The sequence below is a fragment of the Euleptes europaea genome, chromosome 4, assembly GCF_029931775.1.
Source record: "Euleptes europaea isolate rEulEur1 chromosome 4, rEulEur1.hap1, whole genome shotgun sequence".
Taxonomy (NCBI): domain Eukaryota; kingdom Metazoa; phylum Chordata; class Lepidosauria; order Squamata; family Sphaerodactylidae; genus Euleptes; species Euleptes europaea.
Window position 1 is genome coordinate 115,469,373 of NC_079315.1, and position 23,833 is coordinate 115,493,205.

The 23,833-nt window shown below is 47.2% G+C and overlaps 1 protein-coding gene across 1 annotated transcript; it reads right to left on the reverse strand.

The window, feature by feature from the left end:
• Positions 1–1,880: 1,880 nt before the first annotated feature.
• SLC14A1 (solute carrier family 14 member 1 (Kidd blood group)) lies at positions 1,881–23,448 on the reverse strand. The gene is made up of 9 exons (XM_056849082.1): positions 23,275–23,448; positions 22,371–22,515; positions 20,245–20,434; positions 17,334–17,462; positions 13,562–13,754; positions 8,087–8,234; positions 5,369–5,503; positions 2,381–2,430; positions 1,881–2,060 (listed from the first exon to the last, which is right to left on the reverse strand). The coding sequence occupies exons 1-9, from the start codon at positions 23,446–23,448 to the stop codon at positions 1,881–1,883; spliced, it is 1,344 nt and encodes a 447-aa protein (XP_056705060.1).
• Between the last annotated feature and the right edge of the window lie 385 nt (positions 23,449–23,833).

Here is a 23,833-nt window from a genome sequence, read left to right on the forward strand (position 1 = left end):
TAAATCATTGTCTGGAAGATCAGCTTTGTGAACCTGATCTGTGCCATAGGTACAAACAAAAAGAGTGGGAGATAAAATCAGCGAACAAGTTATCAAAGGACTAATACAAAATAGGATACTTTCAGGTAAAATATCTGTTTATATTTATAGCCCGCCATATCCCATCGACTTAGCTTGGACCAGGGCATAGCTTTGGCATCTATTTCATCTTCTCCCCCTAGAATGTACAAATCCAGAATGGAGAAGAGAGTGTCTTTGAGCATGTGCAGAGTTCTTCACCAAGTGTGGGTACTGCTGAGCACTTAACACAGATGGGCTGTGCCTTAATTGTTAAGAAATCCTCCGGGTCCTTCACCCTCGCTGGATTCTACTTTCAAGAAGACAGACTATAAAATACTGGAGTTAGCCCACTCTGACCTTCACTTTCTCTGTTACAGGCAATCTAACATTCCTAGTGCACAAAATAAATATTTGTAAAATATTCTCCCCATATATGCTTCGTCCCCACTGCTTGATATTAAAAAAAAAAAAACAATTGGATGTACTCCCAGGGATGGCTGTCTGTATTCTTAGAATAGCCAACCTCCAGGTAATAGCTGGAGATCTCCTGCTACTACAGCTGATCTCCAGCTGATAGAGATCAGTTCACCTGGAGACAATGTCCGCTTTGGCAATTGGACTCTATGGCATTGAAGTCCCTCCCCTCTCCAAACCCCACCCTCCTCAGGCTCTGCCCCAAAAACCTCCCGCCAGTGGTGAAGAGGGACCTGGCAACCCTATGTATTCTTGGAAACTGCTTTAGCCTGGGGAGGGGCGGGGGTTGAAAGAATGTCTTGTCTTGTAAAATGACGCCCCCATGCAGGGTTTGGCTCCAAAACAAAATGGTGCCTTGCAGAAGTAAGGGCCCCCTCTTTATGGGGCACAAGCATTTAGGCCATGACACACACACACAAAAAATATATATCAAAAGATAGAAATCATAAGAACATAAGAAAAGCCCTGCTGGATCAGACCAAGGCCCATCAAGTCCAGCAGTCTGTTTACACAGTGGTCAACCAGGGGCCTCCAGGAAGCCTACAAACAAGACGACTGCAGCAGTATTTTCCTGCCTGCATTCCCCAGCACCTAATATAATAGGCCTGCTCCTCTGATCCTGGAGAGAATGGGTCTGCATCATGACTAGTATCCATTTTGACAAGTAGCCATGGATAGCCCTCTCCTCCATGAACATGTCCACTCCCCTCTTAAAGCCTTCCAAGTTGGCAGCCATCACTGCATCCTGGGAAACCCTGTTTTGTACTTCATAGCATTTCTATTCCCCCGTTTCCTTATAAGTCACATAACAAGCAAGCTCTTTGCCACAGTAGGGTTGCCAACCTCCAGGTAATCGCAGAACATCTCCTGCGATTACAACTGATCTCCAGCCGATAGAGATCAGTTCACCTGGAGAAAATGTTCGCTTTGGCAATTGGACTCTATAGCATTGAAGTCCCCCCTCTCCAAACCCCACCCTCCTCAGGCTCCACCCCAAAAACCTTCTTCCAATGGTGAAGAGGGACGTGGTAACCCTTGGCCACACCCAGACTAAAATTCCATAGGGTCAATGCAAAAACAATTCGGGACTGGATTACCAGCTCACTATCTTGGAGTGAAACCCTCATTTTCTCAGAAGCGGTGTCTAATTATCCCGGTGTATACAAGAGTTCCTTCATATCTGACTGAAGTATTTGTTGAATTCTGATTCTTCCTGGTCTGAGGGAAGGTATTTACAATACAGAATGGACGTGAAGGTCCCTGAAAACTGACCAGCTTGGTTTTCATCCAGGAAGAGTGCATGATGCTTCAGTCATAGCGGTGGGAAAAAGCCGGGGGTTTCGCCATTACACTTTGCAAGTGGATTTCGGTTGCTTTCCCTTTCCGGCCAAGTAGTAGGCCCGGTTGGCTTCGGGGTAGGTGACTTTGGAGAGAGGCAGTTTGTAGATGCCATCGTTGTTGGTGGTGAGAAGCAGGAAGGTGAGAGAAGACAGACAGAAAGCCCAGGTCCCCAACGGCAGGCCAAACTGAAAAGGGAAAGAAGAATTGCCCTCTTAGGCAAATCGGTATGATTGCAATGTAGGGTTACCAGCCTCCAAGTACTAGCTGTAGATCTCCCGCTATTGCAGCTGTTCCCCAGGTGACAGGGATCAGTTCCCCTGGAGAAAATGGCCGCTTAGGTAGGTTGTCCCTATGGCATTGTACCCTGCTGAGGCCCCTTCCCAAACTCCACCCTCCCTAGGCTCCACCCCCAAAGTCTCCAGGTATTTCCCAACCCGTAGCTGGCATCCCTACCTTAAGGTGATATTATTGCATCCTGAGTACCTGAGGAATGTGAGAAACTTACCACCAAAAACATGTTGGACAGCATTTCTCCCACGTAGGCAGTAAACAGAGCTGTGAAAAGATGCAAGAGGATCAGATTAGAAGGTATTTACATGTATTATGGGAGACTATGAGATGGGGAGGGGGAGAAGATGCTGACTTGTGGGCCTTTTCCTTCAGCTTTCAACGGCCGTGGTTCCCATTCATCAGCTCCCAAAGACTCTAAAACGAACCGGGAATGAACTGCCTACGAGAAGCACTTTGACCTTTTGATTTCCATGGGATAGCTTTAAGGATGTGCCTAAAATAGTGATCCTGTGCACATTTATATGGAAGCAAGCCTTGTGGAATGAAGCAGGAGTTCTGAGTAAACCCGAAACAAGAACATGAGAAAAGCCCTGGTAGATCAGACCCAGGCCCATCAAGTCCAGCAGTCTGATCACACAGTGGCCCACTAGATGCCTCTAGGAAGCCCAGAAACAAGACGACTGCAGCAGCATTATCCTGCCTGTGTTCCACAGCGCCTAATATAATAGGCATGCTCCTCTTAAAGCCTTCCAAGTTATAAGAATAGAAGAAAAGCCCTGCTGGATCAGACCAAGCCCATCAAGTCCAGCAGCCTGTTCACACAGTGGCCAACCAGGTGTCTCTAGGAGCCAACAAACAAGACGACTGAAGCAGTATCCTACCTGTGTTCCTCAGCACCTAATGTAACAGGCATGCTCCTCTGAGAAAATAGGTATGCATCATGACTAGTATCCATTTTTTCTAGTAGCCATGAATACTCCTGTCTTCCATGAACATGTCCACTCCCCTCTTAAAGCCGTCCAAGTTGGCAGCCATCCCCACATCCTGAGGCAGGGAGTTCCACAACTGAACTATGCATTGTGTGTGAAGAAATACTTCCTTTTACTTGTTTTGAATCTCTCACCCTCCAGCTTCAGCAGATGACCCCGGGTTCTAGTATTATGAGAGGGAGAAAAGCTTCTCCCTGTCTGCTCTCTCCATACCATGCATAATTTTATAGACCTCTATCATATCTCCCCTTAACCTCCTCCTTTCTAACCTGCCTAGGACCGTTTCCCATTGAAATCAAGTAATCCTTCATTTCTAGAGCTCCTCTCCAAAGGTATAAAGTGATTTATGGGCCCCATCTCCATTTCTCATTGTTCTCCAAATTTTTGCTAATCCAGCATCTTCTGCTCTTAACCGGGAACAAACAGAAGATGTCATGTGCACTCATTAGAAGAGTAAAATGGTAAAATGGATACTAGTAAAATAGATTCTAGTAGAACTAGTAAAAATGGTTACTAGTCATGATGCATACCTATTCTCTCCAGGATCAGAGGAGCAGGCCTGTTATATCAGATGCTGTAAAACAGAGGCAGGCTAATGCTGCTGCAGTTGTCTTGTTTGTGGGCATCCTAGAGGCACCTGGTTGGCCACTGTGTGAACAGACTGCTGGACTTGATGGACCTTGGTCTGATCCAGCATGGCTTTTCTTACGTTCTTATGAGGGATCTCAGCAGGGTATAATGCCATAGAGTCCAACCTCCAAAGCATCCATTTTCTCCATTGTAACTGTTCTCTGTAGTCTGGAGATGAGTTATAATTCCAGGAGATCTCCAGGCTTCACCTAGGGTCCTTCCCCTCCCCAAACCCTGTCCTCTGTAGGCTCCACACCCCGTTCTCCAGGAATTTCCTAACCTGGAGTTGGCCACCCTAGATTCAAATCTCCACTCTACCCTGAAATTCACTGGGTGATATTGGAACAGTCTCTCTCTGTGTGTGTGTCACAGAGAAGCCTATCTCAGGGGCCATTTATGCATGCCTCTTTCCTCACGGTCACCCTGCCGACTACTTTGGGGCTTTGCTTTGAGTATGCTTGCATTTTCCAACCGTCAGAGGTCGCTACACTCTCCCCTTAAGTTTTCTTGAATTTTGCCTGTGTTTTCTGGATTCGTGTTTAGCCAGCATCCAGAAAATGCAGGGGAAACACACAGAGACATGCAGGGAGAGGGAGGCGACCTCTGACAGTCAGAAAATGCAAGCATACTCAAAGCAAAGTCCCAAAGTAGTCGGCGGGATGACTGTGAGGACACAGCCATGAATAAATGGAAGAAGAAGAAGAAGAAGAAGAAGAAGAAGAAGAAGAAGAAGAAGAAGAAGAAGAAGCAGGAGGAGGAGGAGGAGGAGATTTTTATATGCTGACTTTCTCTACCACTTAAGGAAGAATCAAACTGGGTTACAATCACCTTCCCTTCCCCACAACAGACACCCTGTTAGTGACAGGCCTGTGTCTGTGAGGTAGGTGGGCTAAGACAGTGTGACTTCTTGTGAGGATAAAATGAAGAAAGCATAACCATGTAGCTCACCCTGAGCTTCTTAGCAGACAGGCAGGATAAATATACACGAGACAGACAGAATTCTAGATAGGTAGAAATGTCTTCTGGCTCTTGTCCATCCACCTGAGGAGGTGGGCTCAGAGCAGGGTCTCAAATGTGGATGTTAGCAATCAAGGAGGCTCATATGAGGAACTGACCACTCTCCCAGGCGGTCCTTCACCATGAACTCCCATATATGACCAGGAGAAATGCAAGAGGATATGAACGGCGAATGCTAGAAGGACTGATGATCTCACTGTTCTGTCAGGGCATACTTCATGCATCCCAACAAGACAGGTAAAGGGTACCCATGATTGGTGCAGAAGTCTGCTTGGGCATCTGTAACTGATAGAGCTTTTCAATCCTGGGCCTTGTGAATATAAAGGATGAACCCAGGTACCTAGAATCATAGAGTTGTAAGGGACCACAAGGGTCATGAGAAGGAGGGCATCTTGGCCATCTCTTTTGATTTAATTTCATCCTGTTGGTTCTGGTCTGACCTTCTGGGGCAACAAAAAACAACTCTGCACCATCCTCTGTATGACAGCCCTTCAAGTACTTGTAGATGGTTATCATATCCCCTCTCAGTCTTCTCCTCTTCAGGCTAAACATACCCAGCTACCTACCAGAAACAACTGCCAAGAGAAACGTCTGCCAAGTGAGAGCGTAGAACATGCCTCCTATTGCAATGCACGAAAGGCAGCTGTTGTAATTCCATAAGCCGTTGTAGATTTTGTTGAAAGGGGAAGCCACGCTAAGTGCTGCCAAGAAAACAGAGGTAGAAACATTATGGGTCAATGGTAAGGCCAGCTGAGAACCAGAATACAGTAATGAACAAGCGCGATCGTCTCGACACGTATTCAACATCCCCCCAGGGCCGGCTCAAGGGGCATTTTGGGATCCCAGGAGATCCATGCTTTCAAGAATGTCAGGCAGGTATTGCCCCCTATAGCATCCATCTCTTGCCAAAGGAAGGGACGGAGAACAGCCATGCTAGCTCACACATGGGTGAGGCCAGCCCATTTGCGCTCACTCCCCTGCTATGCACATTAGAATGATAGAATCAGAGAGTTGGAAGGGGCCATAGAGGCCATCTAGTCCAGCCCCTTGCTCAATGCAGGATCAGTGTAGAGCATCCCTGACAAATGTTTGTCCAGCCTCTGCTTAAAGACTGCTGGTGAGGGGGAGCTCACCACCTCCCTAGGTAGCTGATTCTACTGTTGAACAACTCTTACCGTAAAAAAAAATCCCCTAATATCCAGCCGGTACCTTTCTGCCCGCAATTTAAACCCCTTATTGTGAGTCCTATCCTCTGCTGCCAACATGAACAGCCCTCCCCTTAGTGACAGGCCTTCAAATATTTCAAGACAGCAATCATGTCCCCCCTCAAGCTCCTCTTCTCCTGACTAAACATTCCCAGATCTCTCAGCCTTTCCTCATAGGGCTTGGTCTCCAGGCCCCTGATCATCCTCGTCGAACTCCTCTGCACATTGATTTCAGCATTTGCAGGGTTGTGTGTGGGGTGTGGAATGGTATGGTATAACCCAATCTCTTCCGATCTCAAAAGCAGGGTCAGTATTTGGATGGAAGACCACCAAGGAAGACACTGCAGAGGAAGGCGATGGCAAACCACCTCTGCTTCTCACTTGCCGTGAAAACCCTGTTGCTAGCTTGCAATTTGACGGCATGTACTTACGTACTTCGAGTTGTGCATAGAAGGCTAGTACAAGATAGCTTTGTGTATTCATGTGCATAACTAGTCAAATCAGGGCTAGTTGGCTTCCTTAACTAGATAATCAGTGGCAGACTGGCCAGGGTATCAGCTTTCCCGATGGCAAGTGGGCCCTGGGGGCCTCTGACGAAGTGGGGCCCCCTTAAACATTAGACTATATGTTTAAAATGTTAATGACCTTTTATTAGCTTGAAAATATAATAGAAGTTCCAATATTATTACTGTATGCAACTAAAATTTATGTTGTATTACTATTTTAATAATTTTTTTAATAAAATCATTTTCTGAGGATAATATTTAAGAATATAATAAATAATTTTGATTCAGGTAATGTGAGGCCGACACATACGTTATATAGGCTTGGATCTTTACTATTGCGACTGCACAATGAAGCTTGGCTGGGAATTTTAATTGTACCTTTTCCCCACTTATGTATTTTTTTGAAAATTTTATTTATTTCTTATACAAATTAAATGATAGCCTTATAGTTGTGGGTGGGCCCCCTTTGTCTCCTGGAAACCAGTATTTTTAGACCCAGCCCGCCACTGTAGATAATGTCTTCACAGCAGCAATTGCCTGATGCGCAATGTAATAGAATACTTAGCATAATGTTTACACTGCCCCTGTCCACAGGCAGGGGAGGGAAGGTGGCATGGCATAGCCCAATCTCATCAGACCTCCGGAGCTAAGCAACGTGGGTCCTTGGATGGGAGACCACCAAGGAAGGCTCTGCAGAGGAACGCAATGGCAAACCACTTCTGCTTCTCACTTGCCTCTTGCTGGGCTCACTATAAGTCACTCGTGACGTGTCAGCACATACGTAGGCAGTTGAGCTCCCTGCCATGATCTGGACGTCCCAGACTAGCCTGATCTCATCAGATCTTGGAAGCTGAGCACATAGATGGGAGACCACCAAGGAAGACTCTGCAGAGAAAGGCAATTGCAAACCACCTCTGCTTCTCACTTGCCTTGAAAGCTCCTTACTGGAGTCACCATAACAATCATAGAGTTGGAAAAGACCACCAGGGCCATCTAGTCCAACCCCCTGCACAATGCAGGAAATTCACAACTACCTCCCACCACACACCCCCAGTGACCCCTACTCCATGCCCAGAAGATGGCCAAGGTGCCCTCCCTCTCATGATCTGCCTAAGGTCACAGAATCAGCATTGCTGACAGATGGCCATCTAGCCTCTGCTTAAAAACCCCTAGGGAAGGAGAGCTTACCACCTCCCGAGGAAGCCTGTTCCACTGAGGAACCACTCTAATTGTTAGAAAATTCTTCCTAATGTCTAGACAGAAACTCTTTTGATTTAATTTCAACCCGTTGGTTCTGGTCCGACCTTCTGGGGCAACAGAAAGCAACTTGGCACCATCCTCTATATGACAGCCCTTCAAGATATCCCCTCAGTCTTCTCTTCAGGCTAAACATACCCAGCTCCTTCAACCTTTCCTCATGGGACTTGGTCTCCAGACCCCTCACCATCTTTGTTGCCCTCCTCTGGGCACGTTCCAGCTTGTCTACATCTTTCTTAAATTTCGGTGTCCAGAAGTCGGCTGCGACTTGACCCCACATACATACATGTGTGCATACACCACAGGCATCTCATACCTGCAGGGATTCCCACCGCCGAACCAATCACAGCATGGATGAAGATGAGCGGGGAGGAGATACACAAAGCCACCATAATCATGCCTCCAGCCCAAGGGTTGTCGCAGCCATACACTTGTCCGACTCCTACAGGGATCGACTGGAAAATCTGTGGAACAACAATGGAAGGTGAGATTTTAAGGCTGTATCCTACGGCCTTATGTGCTGATGAATGCCTGTGAGATCAATTGGTGAGAGGAGTCCTTTATTCATGGGTACTTTCACTCACGTTCACCCTCGTTTGATCCGGTTGTTCCTTGGAGTTATGCATGAGTTTTCTGACCATTAGAGATCACCTCGCTGCCAGTCCTCACAAATCCTGGACCTTCCCATTCCTCTATTAACCCGATTCTTCCCTTTCCCCTGAGCTCAGCCTGGGTAAAATCTCCATGCATAAGGCAAAGCATGGGACACGCAAGCTTAATTTCGCTCGCAGCCAATGACAAAGCAGCATGTCCAGAGGCGGGGATGCAAATGCTTCCTTCTTCCTGGGAGCTCTTTCTGAGCAGAATAAAGGCTTTTTAAAACCAAGGCTTGGATTTCTCTCACCCCCTCTTTTCAGATTGCTCCATTTTTTGTTTTATGTTCTTAAAATGCTTTTTTAATGTGGCAATTGGGTTTGAGGCAGGGAGGGAACTTTTCTCTCACTGCAGCCTATTATGAAGCAGCATTTCAAGGGGCAGGGACTTGATTTGAGCTTGGAGACTGCTGGAGCATAGATCCCCAACAGGAAAGTGTGGGTCCAGCAAGCAACGGACCACAGGTTAAAACTCCCATGCATAAATGACCACGGTGTGCCCCCTTCTCAGATGAGATATTTTCTGAAAGGCAATCAAGCCCTTCCTTCTTTCATTATGAAGGCTGTCTCAGGTCCAGGATGGTATGAACCGAGCTTTTGTCAGGCAGAACTCTTCTCGAACCGGAGCTGGCATGCGTCCTGCCATTCTTTGACAACTGGCAACCAGTGTCGCCCCACGTAGCGAATGTTATGTTATGAATGTGAACTGGGAAGAGCTGGCCCCTGAAACAAAGGACTCCCTTCTTAATGAAATTAAATGTTCGATGCAGGAATTTGTCTTGGATCGACAGCAGGAAAAACTCCGTACTGCTTGGCCAAGTTGTTGGGAAATGACCAAAACGATGCTTGTGTTTGCTTTTGAGGCTCTTGCAGAGATAAGACGAAAACAAGATGTTTCTAATGGTGTTTTAATCTCGCATAAATAGTTCCCTGCGTTGGAGATGGCCAGCATCGATGCTTATGGCTGAAGGCTTAGCCTGTAATTTTCCACAGAGTTCAGCGGCTACCGTTGCTTTCGCATCAACAGTTTACCTTTTTACAAGCATTTAACTACCCAACACACATACCGGGCATATCCCAAATAACTCTTTGCTGCCAATTGAGTAAGCACTTGGGTGGATGGCGCTAAGGGAGAGATCAATAAAGTTCTTCCTAGGAAGGAGCCGAGAATAGGATTGGGGCCACCTCCACCCTTTAGCAAAAGTTGCTTAAAACACTAATGCATGTTTGAAAAATTGATAGTCATTCTACACATTGTTTTACCAGGTTGATAACTGCGCACATTTTATATGGGAGACCTATTCAGCCCAGTATAACAACTTGAGACAATCTTACCAGATGTTTGTATATTTGGTAATTTATTATACAACCTACAGCCATACCGGGTTTGATATATATTATCTGTATATGTATATATATCTGTGAATGTGTGTATGTTCTACATGGGTTTCAATTGACCACTGAGGAAGGCAAAATAGGCCGAAACGCGTCTGGCATGTGGTTTTAGATATTAACCTTAGGAAATGCCATTGTGCTGTTTTAACGTTTTTTAAATAATTTTTATCTTGACATAGCACTTTAAATAAATTATATTTTCATTATCTATTTATTTTGTTTATCACACCCATCCTTGGGTACCCAGCTTCAGTCATTCTCTGCAACATAGGTCCCTGTGGATGGCGACGGAGTAACAACTATCTGAATGTCTCCTGAGGTTTTGTCTGTTGATGCCGTTTCTCAATATTTCTTCTCCCTTTATTTAAATTGGTTTAGACTACATACTTAGAGTGAAATGGCTTTGAAGGTGTCCAGAAGAGAGACTGCTACATGCAGGAGGTTTTCTATTTTTAGATAAGACATGTTCGCTAAACTCTTACCACTCGGCAACTACGAGGGGTTTGATAACTCTGAGTGGTTACAGCTGGAAGGCTGCTTAAAGACGCTGTTGAAACATCTAAATCAGGAATGCAAGTCAGTGCTTATAACCAGCTGTTTGATAAGATCTGCTTTTTTGCGCAGACAGCAACATGGGTCTTTTAAGCATGGCTGATCCCCTCACCGTCACCCCTACGACGACTTTTGGTCTGTGTTGATTATGCATCCCATTTCCGACCATCAGAGGTCACCTCGCTCTCCCCCTGCGTTTCCCCGCGTTTTGCCTGCGTTTTTAAATTCAAGATAAAACAGGACTCTGAAAATGCAGGGGAAATGCAAGGAAACGCAGTGGGAGAGCGAGGCGATCTCTGTTGGTCAGAAATGGCATGCATAATCACAAAAAAGACCCAAAGTTGTCGGAGGGGTGACGGCGAGGGAAACAGCCATGCATAAAAGACCACACACTCTGGCACCTCAACACGCATCCTAAGGGGAACACTCTTTTCTACCTTTCCCACATACACCTGAAATGATTAAAGAAATCCAAAATTTGCAGGATTTTTTTTTAAATATCTGCTTTCTGGTGCTGACAGTGCAAAGATCTTGGATGTAGTCCTGGCAAAGTTTTGCTTTGTCTGTTGCAAGAGGGGCGATGAGGTTTGGAAGCTGCTTCCCTGCCTTTCAACTAAATGTACAATTTTGTCTCCTGTGTGATCAACTTTGGAAAAAATAAATTTTCAGCATGGTTCAGTTTGAACTGGGAGGTGGGCATATATTGGCTAACATGAATCCCATCTTCCAGTCCCTGGAGCTGTTTTGCAAAGGTTTTTATGATTTTTTCCTTTACAGGGGAAAGATCTGTCTATCTACAATATTTACTCAAAAGGAATATATTGATGGCCCCCTCAATGTTTTACAAACACACACACACACACACACAAAATGAGTGGGTATAACTATAACTTGTATATAAGAAGAAGAGATGGTTTTTATACCCCAATTTTCTCTACCTTTTAAGGAGAATCAAACTGGCTTACAATTGCCTTCCCCTCCCCACAACAGACACCTTGTGAGGTAGGTGGGGTTGAGAGAGTTTGGAGAGAACTGTAACTAGTCCAAGATCCCCCAGCAGGTTTCATGTTAAGGAGTGGGGGATCGAACCCGATCCTCCAGATTAGAGTCCACCACTCCTAACCACTACCCCACGCTGGCTCTCTTACAAATGTGAGACGACCCCCCCCCATTTTTGTATACCTGGAAAAAAAAACCTAGTCTGGAATTTGAGTAAATACAGTATCTGTCGGTGTGTCTGTCTGTCCGTCTGCTAGTTTGAACGCAGGCACAATTCAGAGTGCACCCTGACCCACAATACTTTGCACAAGTGGAGACTGACATATTTGCAGGATCGCAGGCCCTTTTACATTCTTTCCTTCTGATCGGATTGAGATATTCGGCATGTTCCCTGTTCTGTGTGCTTTCTCTGTCAGGGCAGAATGTTTTATGCCTCTGTGTGCATGTGTGCCATCAAGTCACAGCTAATGTACGGCAACCCAGATATTTGGAGGTGGTTTGCCATTGCCTGCCTCCGCATGAGTTCGGAGAGCACCGTGACCGGCCCAAGGTCACCCAGCAGGCTTCATGTGGAGGAGCGGGGAATCAAACCCGGTTCTCCAGATTAGAGTCCGCCACTCTTAACCACTACACCACGCTGGCTCCCGTATGCCAATGTGACCTCTGGGAATGAAATTGTTTAGCCCTGCTGGGAAGATTCTGCGAATGGAGGCTGGCAGCCCAGGGAGAGTTTGTTGGTTGGGCAGCTGGATACAATTCTGGGCTTTGATCACCTTGTAAAAGGCCATTGAAATGTATGCATGTGAAATGTTTATTGGAAAGGGGCGGGGGTGAATTTAGTATAACTGCTATTATAATTGTAATCCTATTGTTATTGTAGGGCTGTATTTTTCAAGCTGAAGATGGAAGCCTGGTTTCCGGGAGATCTAGTTTGTTCCTTTTTGAACGAGGGCTGCGTTGGAAGGGTTGCCAGTCTCTAGGTGGGGACTGGAGATCTCTCGGAATTACAACTGATCTCCAGACCACAGAGCCAGTATTTGGTTCTCGTGCCCCTTTCTTACATGCCCAGGGAAATGCCGATCGCCATTTGGGGGTCAGGAAGCAATTTCCTTCCAGCCCAGATTGCTCAGGGATCCTGGAGGGCTTTTTTTTGGGCCATCTTCTGGGCATGGACTAGGGGTCACTGGGGGTGTAGGGGGGTAGTTGTGAATTTCCTGCATTGTGCAGGGGGTTGGACTAGATGACCCTGGTGGTACCTTCCAACTGTGTGATTTTATGAAATCCACAAGTGTGTGTGTGTGTGTGTGTGTGTGTGTGCATGGAAGGGGGTTCCTTCGGTATTTCTCCCCTCAACCAGCTTTCTCTAGGAGCACCATTGTGGCAGCAGCTATATCACAAAACTACATAAGAACATAAGAAAGGCCCTGCTGGATCAGACCAAGGCCGATCAAGTCCAGCAGTCTGTTCACACAGTGGCCAACCAGGGGCCTCTAGGAAGCCCACAAACAAGACGACTGCAGCAGCATTGCCCTGCCTGTGTTCCACTGCACCCAAAATAGTAGGCATGCTCCTCTGATACTAGAGAGAATAGGTATGCAGCATGACCAGTATCCATTCTAACTAATAACCATGAATACCCCTCTCCTCCATGAATATGTCCACTCCCCTCTTAAAGCCCTCCAAGCTGGCAGCCATCACCACATCCTGGGGCAGGGAGTTCCACAATTTAACTATGCGTTGTGTGAAAAAATATTTCCTTTTATCTGTTTTGAATCTCTCGCTCTCCAGCTTTAGCAGATGACCCCGTGTTCTAGTATTATGGGAGAGGGAGAAAACTAATGCCTGAATTGGCTTCGCTAGCCCTCTTTTTAAGGTGCTTTCCCTCACGATCGATTAGGGTTGCCAATCTCCAGGTAGGGCCTGGAGATCTCCTGGAATTATACCTGATCTTCAGACACCAGAGATCAGATCCCCTGGGGGAAATGGCTGCTTTGGAACGTGGAGTCAATGGCATCGTGCCCCTCTGAGGTCCCTCCCCTCCCCAAACCCAGCCCTTCACAGGCTTCATCCCCCCTCCCCAATCTCCAAGAATTGGCTAACCAGAGCTGGCAACCTGATGATCTAACATTGAGAGGACTTGTTTCGTGAGTGCAGTGACCCCCAGAGTCCCAGTTGAGAGATGTGGGTCTTACCAAAGGCACCTGGACCTCTGACCAATTGATGCTGGGCACCGAAGTAATGGGTTGCATGAGCTTCGCTGGGAAGAAGAGGTTGTAGTGGCCCGTAGCTCCTACAAAGAGGGTCAGGGCCAGGTTGAAGGGGAGAGTGAAAACCGGCAAGTCCCACTTGCTAAAGATGGAGCCTAAAGCGCTTGTGAAAAGAGGGCTGGAAAAGGAAAACAGACGATGTCAAAATAAAGGAAGCCAAATGTCAGTTTGTAATCACTATGGAAACATTGGACAACTTATCTGTAATACAGACTAAAGTTGATTTGATTTCCTTTTCTTTTCCCAGAAAATCCTAAACTGTAATTCCGTGAAGACATCAAAGGTCTGAAGCTGAATTTTCTTTCCTGATCTAATTCTTAAGTCCCAAGATTCATTAGGGGAGAAGCCGGGATAGTTAAAAGTCCTGTGAAGACTTTTGTTGTCTAATCAGTAGGGTTGCCAACCTCCAGGTACTAGCTGGAGATCTCCTGCTATTACAACTAATCTCCAGCCGATAGAGATCAGTTCCCCTGGAGAAAATGGCCACTTTGGCCATTGGGCTCTATGGCATTGAAGTCCCTCCCCTCCCCAAACCCCGCCCTCCTCAGGCTCTGCCCCCCAAAACTCCTGCCGGTGGTGAAGAGGGACCTGGCAACTCTACCCTGGGGTCACCAGAGCCTGGCACACCCCCTCCCTCCCTCCCCCCTGCCCCGGGCGCTCCTTCCCCCCAGCTCCATGCCTTTGCGCAGCCCAACTGTGTTTACTCAGAAGTATCATCCTGTTATTTGCACTGGTGAAGTACTTTACATAAAACCGCTGTCCGCATTATACCATAAAACACTAGAAAAAACTCAAAAAGCCTAACCGGGCACTTTCTAGGAAGTCACAAGGAAAAGTGTCTGTGGACGCCCTGGTGCCCACGGTCACTACATTGGAGACCCTTGCATTAGAGCAAAAGGGGGCATAGATGTATTACTCTGCTTAGAAGATACACATTGGGCATTTCGTTGTTGATGGCTGAGGGAGGAAAGGTTGTTCACACCTCCCAGTTGTCAAAGTCAACCCAAAATGTATATTTATTTCAGTTAAACATGAACTTTTACATGTTTATTACCAGGTGGTGGAACGGGGGCGGGGGGAGAGAAGATTTGCTTTAAAACCCATAGGTCAGGAAGCCTGTAGCAATTTGCAGAACCGAGTCCACGAAAATCCTCAACTGAAAACCAAACCGAAAGGATGCTTGCCTCTTTTCAAGGCAAGAGACGAACAGAGGTTGTTTGCCATTGCTTGCCTACGTGTCCCTACCCTAGTCTTCCTTGGTGGTCTCCCATCCAAGTACTAACCACGGCTGATGTTGCTTAGCTTCTGAGATCTTATGGGATCTGGCTAGCCTGGGCCATCCAGGTCAGGGTGTTGGGAGATGTAGTCCCTCAGAAATTCCTTTGTTGAAGGTCCTGAGATTTCTCTGGTGGAGAACTTTAGGCTCACCCTAGAGCTATATAGGATCATAAGAAGAGCCCTGCTGGATCAGACCAGTGGTCCATCTCGTCCATAGGGTTGCCAAACTCCAGATACTAGCTGGAGATCTCCTGCTATTACTACTGATCTCTAGCCAATAGAGATCAGTTCCCCTGGAGAAAATGGCTGCTTGGGCAACTGGACTCTATGCCATTGAAGTCCCTCCCCTCCCCAAACCACACCCTCCTCAGGCTCCGCCCCAAAAACTCCAGGTTGCCATCCTCCAGGTGGTGGCTGCAGATGTCCCGCTACTACAACTGATCTCCAGGCAATAGAGATTAGTTCACTTGGAGAAAATGGCCACTTTGGAAGGTGGATTATATGGCATTATACCCCACTGAAGCCCCTTCCCTTGCCAAACCCCGCCCTCCTCAGGCTCCACCCCCAAAATCTCCAGGGATTTCCCAACCCGGAGCTGGCAACCCTACTAGTCCAGCATCTCGTTTCACTGAGGGCCGAACTAGACACACATTCTCAGCCTAACCTACCTCAGAGGGTTACTGTGAGGATAAACTGGAGGAGAGGAGAACAACGTAAGTCCCTTTGGGACTTAAATAAGCCGAATAATAAATAGATATGATAGTGTCCTTGTGGCTGCGGTGAGGATGCTGCCACCATTTTAAAGTCGTTCTAAAATGCCGCGAGGGCCTGGTTCTGATCAGGCCAGCAGCGCAGTGGGGAGGCACTTTTGTGCCACCCCCATAACTTAATAAGTGCCCAAATGTCTCCCCCACAGCTGTTTCACCTGTCAAAAAGAAGTTGGGGGGGAGTAGGGTTGCCAACCTCCAGGTACGTAATAACAAAAAATCACCTATGCTGAAATAACAATGCTGCAAACGAAAAACAGCACGTAGGCTCAATTATATTGCAGTAATAAATGTACTATATATAATCAACAACACATTGTTATACAAAGTAGCTATTACCTAAATCCTGTATTCTGCTACTATATCCTAATTCTATCAAGAACCTAAGCCGATAACCATAAACACAAACTTATATACACTATCCAATCACAATTACCACATTCCTCATGAGAAAACACACAAATCTTTAAATCCTAATAGGAAGTCTCTTAACAAAAAAAACAAGTTGCTCCCTTCAAAGGGGCAGCAAACCAAGAGAAAAGGAGATGGAAAAGCTGTCAAAGATAGGACATTTTGGAGGACTTTCATTCATAGGGTCGCCATGAGTTGGAAGCGACTTGACTGCACTTAACACACACACACAATTCAGTGAGGTGATTTCACCCGTGGAAATATGAAAAGAATGGGCAAATATGCCTCTATACAATCATAAAAAATAAAAAATAGCTGAAGATGCCATTTCAGCGAAATGCACACTGATCCAGAAGTGGCATCCGATCTTGGGCAACGCCTTTGTTTTTTGCCATCTTCTTTCACCAGGAGAGAGACGAGACAAGACGAACTTTGGGCATATTTTGCCCCGACTATCGACTTCTTCGGTGGACTTTTCCATATCCTTTTCTCTTGGTTTGCTGCCCTTTTGAAGGGAGCAACTTGTTTTTTTTGTTAAGAGACTTCCTATTAGGATTTAAAGATTTGTGTGTTTTCTCATGACGAATGTGGTAATTGTGATTGAACAGTGTATATAAGTTTGTGTTTATGGTTATAGGTTTAGGTTCTTGATAGAATTAGGATATAGTAGTAGGAAATAGGATTTAGGTAATAGCCACTTTGTATAATATTTTGTTGTTGACTATATATAGTCAATTTATTACTGCAATATAATTGAGCCTACGTGCTGTTTTTCGTTTGCAACCTCCAGGTACTAGCTGGAGATCTCCTGCTATTACAACTGATCTCCAGCTGCTAGAGTTCAGTTCCCCTGGAGAAAATGACCACTTTGGCCATTGGACTCTATGGCATTGAAGTCCCTTCCTTCCTCAAACCCCGCCCTCCTCAGGCTCCGCCCCGAAAGCGTCCCACCGGTGGCGAAGAGGGACCTGGCAACCCTAGGGGGGAGTGAGAGCGCTGTGTAGCAGGACCAAATAGGATCGAGCCCTCAAGACATTTCAAATTACTTTAAAATGGCTTCACTGTCCTTGTGCCTGCCACGAGGATGCCATCATGTCAAGTTTGGTCCGCGGTCCTCCAGAGGTCCCTGGGGGAGACTAATAAATATTCGACCAGTTTAAGACCCAAGTATGAGAAGGGGATAAAGGGGCGAGTGGACAGAGAGGAGAACCTGAAGATGTGCCCCCCCCCCATAAACTTACCATGTCATGGACATGAGAACCACAGGAAGTAAAAGCCACCAGTAATAATCGCCATTGTTTGAGAAGACGGCCATGAGCATACCCACCAGGACCCCATTGTAGCCGTAGAGTCCTGCCGCGATGGCTGATCTGTGTGAGAAGGCAAGCAGAGCAAAGATTCTTACGAAGAAGAAGAAGAAGAAGAGTTGGTTTTTAGATGCCGACTTTCTTTACCACTTGAGGCAGGATCAAATTGGTTTACAATAACCTTCCCTTCCCCTCCCCACAACAGCCACCCTGTGAGGTGGGTGGGGCGGAGAGAGCTGTGACTAGCCCAAGGTCACCCAGCTGGCTTTGTGTGTAGGAGCGGGGGAATCAAACCCGGCTCTCCAGATCAGCGTCCACTGCTTCAGACCACTGCTCTTAACCACTATACTATGCTGGCTCTCTCCCAGGCCACCAGTCCACCAGCGGGAGGTTTTTGGGGTGGGGCTGGAGCAGCGATTCTGCGTGTGCAGTCGTGCAACACGATCACATCACTTTCGGGTTTACCCTGGAAGAACCGCATCACGACAGGATGCTTGAGCACTCAAACCTATATGTTTTGGGGGTTTGAATGCTAAAGCATCCCGTTGCGATGCGGCGCTTCCGGGGGTAAACTGGTAGTGACGTAATCACATCACCCAAAGCCACGCGTGCATGGGGTCGCCACTCCTTGCAGCCGGGTGCATTGGCGAGCAATTGCCCGCTGGAACCAGCCACCTGGCAACCCTATTACTATAGCATTTCTGCAGTAAGTACTGAGAGACAGTCTGGTTAGAAGGTTGGACTAGGAACTGGGAGCTGCTCTGCCATGGAAGCCTGCTGGGTCACACACTCTCGGCCTAACCTACCTCGCAGGGTTGTTATGAGGATAAAATGTAGGAGAGAAGAACGATGTAAGCCACAATGGATTCCCATTGCTGAGAAAGGCGGCGTAGAAATGGAGTGAATTAATAAATAAGTTGTGGATCTGAGGACGAGCGTTAACGTGGGGAGCTTACCTCGATTTCCCCCGCACACATCCATTATGACCAAAAAGATCGCTGTGCAGTGACTTTCCTGGGTTAACTGTGTTTTTTGCTTGCAAATGATCCTATTCTTGAGATGACTGGCTGTCTAGTACACATCCCCTAACGGGGACCTCTGTTTTCCACATGCAGAAGATTGAATGATCCAAAATTTGGATTGGCTGTGTACTATGTGATCCCTGACCGGTTGGAATAGCTTCTGCCTGCAATCCAGGAAGGGGGGAGAGGAGGAGGAGAAGAGTTGGTTTTCATATGCCAACTTTCTCCACCACTTAAGGAAGAATCAAACCAGCTTACAGTCACCTTCCTCTCCCCTCAACAGACACCCTGTGAGATAGGTGGGGCTGAGAGGGCTCAAAGAGAGCTGTGACTAGCTCCAGGTCACCCAGCTGGCTTCATGTGTAGGAGTGGGGAAACCAACCCGGTTCACCGGATTAGAGTCTGCCGCTCATGGGTAGAAGTGGGGCAATCAAACCCAGCTCTCCAGATCAGAGTCCACCACTCCAACCCACCGCTCTTAACCACTACACCACGCTGGCTCTTGTTTGAAAGAAACAAGATAAAAATGGCACCAAAGAAGCAGCAGCACACAGGAAACAGAATAGACAAAAAGCAAATATTCTCACAAAGGCTCTCAGGGAATCTTACTGAAATAGCTATTTTTGACCCATGGACTGAACTCGGGGACCAGATATCACCACCCTGCCAATCAGCATCATTGGCTTTCCCTTACTGTATACACCCATGTGCAAAAATCTGTCTCACGTGGTCTTTCCTTCTGTGGCTGGGCGGCAGCTCATTCCAGGGCTATGATCTATGATTTGATTGTTTTTCATTGTCACTTGGCGTGTCAGGGCACTGTTATAAACCCAGGTCCTCTGTGTAGGGTGAGGTAGCCAATATATTTTAATAAGTAAATAGTGTGGTGTAGTGGTTAGAGTGTTGGATTAGGCTCTGGAAGACCTGGGTCCGAATCCTCACTCTGCCATGGAAGCCTGCTGGGTCACCTTGGGCCAGTCTCAAGCTCTCAGCCTAACCTTCCTCTCAGGGTTGTTGTTAGGGTGAGCCACCTTGAGCCAAGAGAAAAAGTGGGACATAAATATTTTAATAATTCATGAAATAAACAGATAATGGAGATGAGGAGGAGAATGCTGTCGGCCACTCTGGATCTCCATTGGGCAGAAAAGTGGGGTATAAATGAAGTAAATCAATAAAACAAACATTTGGGAATTTTTAATTGGGATACTCACATGTATGAGTAATTCTCCCCCCACCCCCAATATTTATTTTGGGTGTGGTGTAGTGGTTAAGGGCGATGGACTCCAATCTGGAGAACTGGGTTTGTTTCCCCAGTCCTCCACATGCAGCTGGCTGGGTGACCTTGGGCTAGTCACAGTTCTTTCAGAACTCTCTCAACCCCACCTACCTCACAATGTGTTTGTTGGGGAGAAGGGGAAGGTGATTGTAAAAACCAACTCTTCTTCTTCTTTATACCTCGCCTCCCTCTCAAAAGAGAACTCAAAGCAGATGACATTGATCTCCTCTCCTCCATTTTATTCTTGCGCCAACCCTATGAGGTAGGTCAGGCTGAGAAGGTGCGACTGGCCCAAGATCACCCAGCAACCTTTCCTGGATCGAGCGAGGATTCGAATCTGGGTCTCCCAGATCCTAGTCCAACTTTTTAACCACTACACCACACTGGCTTACATCTGCTCACAGATTAGCACCACTCTGCTTTGCTATGGAATCCAACATTTGAAGAGCCTGGAAACGATCGGTAGGCCGTAAGCCCAGTTGGCACTGTCACATAAACTTTGCAGAAATATTTTGAGAAATTAAAGAACGATTAACAGACCACTTACCTCTCCTGGCTCAGAAGAAGAGCTGTTAAAGTCGAGACGACAGCTCCTAAGCATCCGGTGAGGGTCATCCAGGGGCTCTGGACAAGGAATGCGGCGATCATGATCAACCCACTGAGAGGGTTGCTGACAAACATCACTTGAGATACTCCCCGCAGGACCCAGTCGATGAACTGGAACAACAGTGGCTTATCTGAAAGACAGTCCCATTGAGTTACATACCTGCAGATGAAGAGGGCTTCTAACAACATAAAGTATGCATACCCTAATAGTTTGGACCTAGCATACCCCTAATAGGTTAGACCGGACTCACCCCTAATAGGTTAGATGACTGTAAAGCTTTCGGGGAGAGGCTGCCCAGGGAGACTGTTCAGAAGCTTAGAACAAGTTCAAATACAGCATTATTGACGGGCACAGAGGCAAAGGAACACATCTCACCAAGACGTAAAGAGCTTCGATGGTTTTGAGTTTGTTCCAGGAACACGTCAAGAATGCTAGCTGTATGACCTAAAAAGCCTCAAGTAGACTTGTGTCTCCTGTATAGTCTTTGAAGACTGTATCTGGGCAGCTGCACCTTCAGATGTGTGATAGGTAGTTAGTCACCTGGAATATGGCCTGCTCTGCAGTGCCACCATCTGTAAAACTCCGCCTTTCTCAGGCTCCACCCTCAAAATCTCCAGGTATTTCTCAACTCAGAGCTTGCAGCCCTACATAGGATCCACCCTCCAAAGAAGCCATTTCCTCCACAGGAACTTATCTGTGTAGTCTGGCAACCAGTTGCAATTCTGGGAGATCTCCTTAATGGAGGCCCTAACCTATATTACCACCTCCCATGTTTACTTGTGGTGTAGTGGTTAAGAGCAGTGGTTTGGAGTGGCGGACTCTGGAGAACTGGGTTTGATTCCCCACTCCTCCACATGAGCGGCGGACGCTAATCTGGTGAACCGGGTTGGTTTCCCCACTCCTCTACATGAAGCCAGCTGAGTGACCTTGGGCTAGTCACAGTTCTCTCCGAACTCTCACAGCTTTACCTACCTCACAGGGTGTCTGTTGAGGGGAAGGGAAGGGGATTGTAAGCCAGTTTGATTCTCCCTTAAATGGTAGAGAAAGTCAGCATATAAAAACCAACTCCTCCTCCTCCTCTTCTTCTTCTTCTACTACTACTACTACTACTACTGCACATTGAGGCATGCGATCTCCAACTGTGCTGATTCATCCTATTGCTCAAAAGTTAAGCATGGGGGCTGGCTGCTGTGCGTGCATCTCTTGCAACATCTGGCCAGCCTCTTCCTTGCCAACGAGGTTGTAAAATATGACACACATTTATTATTGTTTGTAACAATGTTTTGCAGTTAGGAAGTTGATTGAGCGGCGCAGCAACTGCCAGTAGAGTTTGTGCCGAAGACAAGGGGGCTTATTTATGGGGATTGTGTCTAATTGGGCAGATGGTGTGTGCATCAGCCTGCTAGAGATTGCAACACACCCTTCTGTACATAATTTAAACTTCACGCTGGATGGTCAGCAAGAGACACACATATAGACTGGGAAAGGGAAGGAAGGGGACAAGAGAAGGATCAGTGCATGCTTGGGAAATAAATATCCAGCATTATGGAGTGTAAATTAAAGGCCAAATGAAGGGATGTCATTAGGGCTGCAACTCCAGCATGGGAAATTCCTGGGGATTTGGGGAAAGTGGATTTTTTGGAGATAAGGGAGATCAGTGGGGATAGGGTTGCCAGCCTCCAGGTACTAGCTGGAGATCTCCTGCTGTGACAACTGATCTCCAGCTGATAGAGGTCAGTTCACCTGGAGAAAATAGTTGCTTTGGCAATTGGACTCTATGGCATTGAAGTCCCTCCCCAAACCCTGCCCTCCTCAGACTCCGCCCCAAAAACCTCCCGCCGGTGGCGAAGAGGGGCCTGGCAACTCTATACGCTGATGAGATCCCTCTCCTCCCCAAATCCCACCTTTCCCAGTCTCCACACCCAAAATCTCCAGGCATTTCCCAACCCAGAGCTGGCAACCCTTCCTGTGAACTGAATCCTGGTTTCTCAAGCTAACCACTGTTAAAAAGAAACTTGGTTCTGTGTTCAGTCCAAATGGGGCTATTAGCCCTTCCACAAACTTACCTTTCAGCCAGTCTCCAAATGCCTTCATATCTCCTGTCAAATAGCTCAGAGCGCCCCAGATTTGTTCCCAGATTTTCCTTGTCTGACTTTGCGTTTTGCTGCTCTTTTCCCCTGGGGCTTCCATCTCCATTGTGATTTTCAAGCTCTGCAAGAACAAGAAGTACCATGCATCAGATATCACAACATACCCTTCTACTAGGGTTGCCAACCTCCAGGTGGTGGCTGGAGATCTCCTGCTATTACAACTGATCTCCAGCCAATAGAGATGAGTTCACCTGGAGAAAATGGCCGCTTTGGCAATTGGACTCTATGGCATTGAAGTCCCTCCCCTCCCCAAACCCCACCCTCCTCAGACTCCACCCCAAAAACCTCATGCCGGTGGCGAAGAGGGGCCTGGCAACTTTTCATCAGGTCCCTTTTGCCAGGTCCCTTTTCATCATCAGTGGGAGATTCTGGGGGTGGGGCCTGAGGAGGGTGGAGTTTGGGGAGCGGAGGGACTTCAATGCCATAGAGTCCAATTGCCAAAGTGGCCATTTTATCCAGGGGAACTGATCTCTGTCAGCTGGAGATCAGTTGTAATAGCAAGATATCTTCAGCTAGTACCAGGAGATTGGCAACCCTACAAACAAGGGACACAATGTAGGTGAAAGGGATGTGTTTTATGAGTAGGGTTGCCAGGTCCCTCTTCGCCATTGGCAGGAGGTTTTGGGGGCAGAGCCTGAGGAGGACAGGGTTTGGGGAAGGGAGGGATCCTGATGCCATAGAGTCCAATGACCAAGGCAGCCATTTTCTCCAGGCAAACTGATCTCGGTCGGCTGGAGATCAGTTGTAATAGCAGGAGATCTCCAGCTAGTACCTGGAGGTTGGCAGCTATAGATATAGGCCACGTTCCAAGCATGCCTACCTGGGCTTCCAGCCTCTCCAAGAGCGGCAGGCTTTGAGCAGGGTCTTGGGCAGACGTTGGCCAGCGCTGGCTCTTAAGCTCAGAGTCAAAAGGCTCGTGCCCACCTGGGCCTGGGTCTGTCGGGACAGGGTTGGCGGAGGATCCGCCAAGACCGGTGAGGGAAGATCCATCCATCTGTCCTAGCATTGCATACGTGATAAAGGGCGGGGAAGAGGAAGTCAGTCGGAGCACCTGCAAGAGGTTTATTTCTTTACAGGCACCTGGTCATGTCTCCCTCGTTAGGCTGTTAAGTTAATGGCCCTGATTGCTGCCGGTAGGCTGTCCTGTGTTGAACAAGGGTCCCAATGTAGGTGAAAGGGATGTGTTTTATGGGTAGGGTTGCCAGGTCCCTCTTCGCCATCAGCGGGAGGTTTGGGGGTGGAGCCTGAGGAGGGCTGGGTTTGAAGAGAGGAGGGACTTCATTGTCATAGAGTCCAATTGCCAAAGCGGCCATTTTCTCCAGGTGAACGTCTCTCTGTCAGTTGGAGATCAGTTGTAAGAGCAGGAAATCTCCAGCTAG

Excerpts from the sequence above, each read along its gene's own strand:
- SLC14A1 (XM_056849082.1), bottom strand. The coding sequence starts at position 23,448 with ATGGATGGATCTTCCCTCACCGGTCTTGGCGGATCCTCCGCCAACCCT. Across the intron at positions 20,435-22,370 it reads ATTTGGAGACTGGCTGAAAG|ATAAGCCACTGTTGTTCCAG; the intron begins GTAAGTTTGTGG and ends ACTGTCTTTCAG. Across the intron at positions 8,235-13,561 it reads CAGAGGTCCAGGTGCCTTTG|ATTTTCCAGTCGATCCCTGT; the intron begins GTAAGACCCACA and ends GTTGTTCCACAG.